The 5,000-nt window shown below is 44.8% G+C and overlaps 1 protein-coding gene across 1 annotated transcript in view; it reads left to right on the forward strand.

The window, feature by feature from the left end:
- The first annotated feature begins 2,538 nt into the window (after window positions 1-2,538).
- Window positions 2,539-5,000, forward strand: part of LOC138863555 (clumping factor A-like) — a 46,837-nt gene continuing 44,375 nt past the window's right edge. Inside the window, exons 1-3 of the mRNA XM_070127736.1 lie at window positions 2,539-2,657; window positions 3,387-4,293; window positions 4,808-4,898. Coding sequence (XP_069983837.1) covers window positions 2,539-2,657; window positions 3,387-4,293; window positions 4,808-4,898 — 1,117 coding nt within the window. The remainder of the gene's footprint in view (window positions 2,658-3,386; window positions 4,294-4,807; window positions 4,899-5,000) is intronic.

Below are 5,000 nucleotides of genomic sequence, written 5' to 3' on the forward strand. Positions count from 1 at the left end.
TTTCCTTTCGTCATAAACGAATAATAAATACACTACCCATACTAAATACACACCGAGATTTACACATGATCAACACCAAAAAAGACAAAAAAACAACAACAACAACAAAATAAACCTTTTAAGCAAGCCAACGACAACAACAGGAAATGCTTGCGGTTCCACTAAAAATTTCCGCATCTTGTCACTACTCCTCGATGACCCGCGCCTTCGTATAGGCCTATGCAATGAAGCCTCCACACTTCTTTAAAAACACACTTCGCTAATTAAGCCGAGATTCGATAGATATAGGCTTATATGTCATCAACTTTCCATATTTATAATAAAACGCAATATTTTAAAGTTTTCACGTAGGTCTATCGGAACCATGTCACTTTTTTTTTCCTTTTTTGGCTAAATTTACCATCCACGGCCCCGTAAGAGTGCAGCCTAAAAAAAAAAAACATCGACCAAAACAACAGAACAGAAAAGACCAATGGCTTAATCACCATAGAAAAAAAATCCATACGGACACGATACCAAAAAAGAAAATACCTACATTTCCACTTTTCCTTCTTAATACCAACCTTTTTCAAACCCCATACTCCAAACCATTAATCTCGCGAGGAAACCGAGATAATCTAAACGACCATTCGACCAAATGAATTATAAATCAAAACGGAGGAAATGGATTTACTCGACCTACCACAGACGGTCGAAGTTTCCGAAGCCACGGTTCACGCACTCGAACAACACGCCCTCTTTGGTCCACTCACCTGCAAAAAAAGGGGAAGAAATATCAGTAAAATGTATATATTTCACAATTTAAACAATCAAAACATAGGAAACGAACACGCACACAAACAGACACTTATTGTACATAATTGGAGTATATATGGCTTAAGGCAATGCGTTTTACATGCGCTCTCTCTCTCTCTCTCTCTCTCACACGCACGCACACGCACAAACGACAATTCAGCAGCAGCAACAACCAATCATTAATGATAACCAATAATCAACAGTCATTGACAATGGCTTATCAAAAAAGGGGGTGGGTGGGGGGGTTAGGGAATATCAACATCAAACAGAACCGTCATCAACATCTCACCCACACGAACTTCACCCCCCCCAACCCCCCAACCCCCACCCCCTGCGCCAGGAAGTCCAACAACCCAACCACACGATAAGGTCGAGAAAGCCCCCCCTTCCCTCCCTCTTATCTCCCTCCTTCCCACTCTCCTTAAATCCCCCCCACCCCAGCCAGCCGGTACAAAGCTGCCGTGACCCGACCCGACCCCACCCGACCCGACCCCACCCGACCCGACCAAAGCCGACCCGACCCGACCCGATCCTATCTGCCAAACAAACACGGGGACTCGGACGCAAGCAAGCAATCACACAAGCAAGCAGGCAAGTAGGCAAGCAATCGAGGGAGGGAGGCAGGAAGTTGGTCTGTCAACTGAATAAACTGGCGGGGGTCGTGAGGGTCATAAAACACGTGATGGAGAGGGGAGGGAGGGAAGATGGGAGGGAAGGAGGGGGAGAAGGGGGAGGGAAGGAGGAGGGAAGGAGGGGGAGAAGGGGGAGGGAAGGAGGGGGAGAAGGGGAGGGAAGGAGGGGGGAGGGAGGGAAGGAGGGGAGAAGGGGGAGGGAAGGAGGGGGAGAAGGGGGAGGGAAGGAAGGAGGAGATAAGGGGGAGGGAAGGAGGGATATAAGGGGGAGGGAAGGAGGGAGATAAGGGGGAGGGAAGGAAGGAGGGAGACAAGGGGGGAGGGAAGGAGGGAGACAAGGGAGAGGAAAGGAGGGAGATAAGGGGAGATGGAGATAGATAGAGAGAGAGAGAAGCAGCATAAAAATAGCAAGTGGAAGAAGATGGAAGAAGGGGGGCAAGAGAGAAGATAAGAAACAAAGAGAGAAAAAGACAAATAAAAGAGAAAGAAGAGGCCCCCTAGCGCGGAGGGAAAAACTCCCTCCCTCTCCCTCTCTCCCTGCCCTCCCTCCCTCCCCCTGCCCTCCCTCTCTCTCCCTCTCTCCCTGCCCTCCCTCCCTCCCTCTCCCTCTCCCCCTCCCTCTCCCCTTCCCACCTTCCCTCCCTCTCCCCCTCTCCCCTTCCCTCCCCCTCTCCCCCTCTCCCTCCCTCCCTCGCCACAGCAGAAGCCTTCATAGTAGGCATCCGAGGAGGCAAAACGCCCGTCGCATTCTCTTCACGCCCGCGCATCAAAGAGCTTAATTCTTCAGCTGCTTGTGAGGGGAGAAGGGGGGAGGGGAGGGGAGAGGGAAAGGGGAGGGGGAGGGGAGGGGGAAAGGAGGGGGAGGGGGAAAGGAGGAGTGGGGAGGGGGAGGGGAGTGAAAGGGGAGGGAGGAGGGGAGGGGAGGGGCGTGGGAAAGGGGAGGGGGAGGGGGAGGAGGGAAGGGGAGGAAGGGGGAAGGGAAGAAAGAAGAAAGGAGAAGAATAGGAAAAGGGAAAAAAGGAAACGACGGAAGGAGATAGGAGGAAGGCGGAAAGACGAAGGAAAAAAGGAGAAAAGGGGAGAAGCGAGGGAAGCATACGGAGAGTGAGCTATGACGTCACACCGAATCGTGACGTCATCGCCCCGTCTTCAGGATGCTCGGCGGGAAGAAGCAGCTCCATCTTGGGAGGTTTTAGTCAAGTTCCGACAGTCGTGGAAGGGGGACGTGAGGTGCTGGCGGCGCGAGAGAAGATGCCTCCCAACGGAATGAGGAAAGGGATGGATAAAGAACACACAAACACACAAATATAACACAACCATAGAACACACACCCATAGAACACACATCCATACACACACACACATATATAACATACAACAGCAATCTCGTTTTTTAAAATATTTTCTTAATACTAAATCACAGTTCAGCTCCAGGCACAGCAACTGACCAACCCTACCCCCCCCCCCCATACAACTACATCCCCTCTCCCTCACCCCTACCCCCCCATTTCCCCACGCTCGAGTACTACCTCTCGTCTCCACAAACAAACCTTCTAAAACGATGTAAAAAAAAATCTAATAAAATAAACCTAAATAATAAAATAAATAAAAATAAAACGTAAAAAAGTAAATAGTAAAAAAAAAAGTTTTAAAAGAAAAAAAAACAGTAAAAAAAAACGTAAAAAAAAACGTAAAGACCATAGCCAAACAAGCTCTAACCTTAGTCGCACAAATTGCAATTTAATTACCCTACAAAAAAAAGAAAAAAAGTAAGAAGACCAAGATGAAGAGATAGCGCTGCCGAAGGAGACAGAGACTCCCCTCAAAGCCAAGGCAGTTTACTTAAGTGGGGAAGCGTGAGTCAGCGATTCTCCACTTCCGGCCGGGGTTGCTAATGCCCGGAGAACTGTCGAAGGAAAGTTACCAAGTAGCAGCGCCCAACGATTCTAAAAATTCCAAGTTGGACAAAAAATTCCACGTTGGACAAAAATTCCACGTTGGACAAAAATTCCACGTTGGACAAAAATTCCACGTTGGACAAAAATTCCACGTTGGACAAAAATTCCACGTTGGACAAAAATTCCACGTTGGACAAAAATTCCACGTTGGACAAAAATTCCACGTTGGACAAAAATTCCACGTTGGACAAAAATTCCAAGTTGGACAAAAATTCCAAGTTGGACAAAAATTCCAAGTTGGACAAAAATTCCAAGTTGGACAAAAATTCCAAGTTGGACAAAAATTCCAAGTTGGACAAAAATTCCAAGTTGGACAAAAATTCCAAGTTGGACAAAAATTCCAAGTTGGACAAAAATTCCAAGTTGGACAAAAATTCCAAGTTGGACAAAAATTCCAAGTTGGACAAAAATTCCAAGTTGGACAAAAATTCCAAGTTGGACAAAAAATCCAAGTTGGACAAAAATTCCGTTGGACAAAATTCCAAGTTGGACAAAAATTCCAAGTTGGACAAAAATTCCAAGTTGGACAAAAAATCCAAGTTGGACAAAAAATCCAAGTTGGACAAAAAATCCAAGTTGGACAAAAAATCCAAGTTGGACAAAAAATCCAAGTTGGACAAAAAATCCAAGTTGGACAAAAAATCCAAGTTGGACAAAAAATCCAAGTTGGACAAAAAATCCAAGTTGGACAAAAAATCCAAGTTGGACAAAAAATCCAAGTTGGACAAAAAATCCAAGTTGGACAAAACATCCAAGTTGGACAAAACATCCAAGTTGGACAAAAAATCCAAGTTGGACAAAAAATTCCACGTTGGACAAAAAATTCCACGTTGGACAAAAAATTCCACGTTGGACAAAAAATTCCACGTTGGACAAAAATTCCAAAACATTCAATATGCTAAATTCCAAGTTGGACAAAAAAATCCAAAAATTCCAATAAGCTAAATTCCAAGTTGGCCAAAATTCCAAAAATATCAAAAGGCTAAATTCCAAGTTGGAAAAAAATCCAAAAATTTCAATATGCTAAATTCTAAGTTGGAAAAAAATTCCAAAAATTCCGAAATGCTAAATTCCAATTTGGAAAAAAAATCCAAAAAATCCCATATGCTAAATTCCAACAAATCCAAAAAATCCAATATGCTAAATTCCAAGTTGGAAAAAAATCCAAAAATTCCAATATGCTAAATTCCAAGTTGGACAAAAATTCTAAAAATTCCAATAAGCTAAATTCCAAGTTGGACAAAAAATCCAAAAAATCCAATATGCTAAATTCCAACAACAACACTCAACAGCACAACCAAATGTCGCACGCTGAAAATAAATAAACAAGTAAATAAATAAATAAATAATAACAATAATAAAGAAAAGAAACAACAACAACAACAAAAAACAATTTGCGAGTTACAACGTCCACTGTTTACAGACCGAAGAAACAGAACAGCAGCGTTATGTCCGTTGTGGCTCGGGCATTGGATCCACGCACAACGGAAACCCAGCGGTGCCCACGGAGGAGGGTAGAGGGGGATAGGGGAGGGGGAGAGGGGGATAGGGGAGGGGGAGGGAGAGGGGAGAGGGGGAAAGGGGGGAAGAAAGGGGAGAGAGGGGGAGAGGGAAGG

Source organism: Penaeus vannamei, chromosome 12 (assembly GCF_042767895.1).
Source record: "Penaeus vannamei isolate JL-2024 chromosome 12, ASM4276789v1, whole genome shotgun sequence".
In the NCBI taxonomy this organism is placed as follows: domain Eukaryota; kingdom Metazoa; phylum Arthropoda; class Malacostraca; order Decapoda; family Penaeidae; genus Penaeus; species Penaeus vannamei.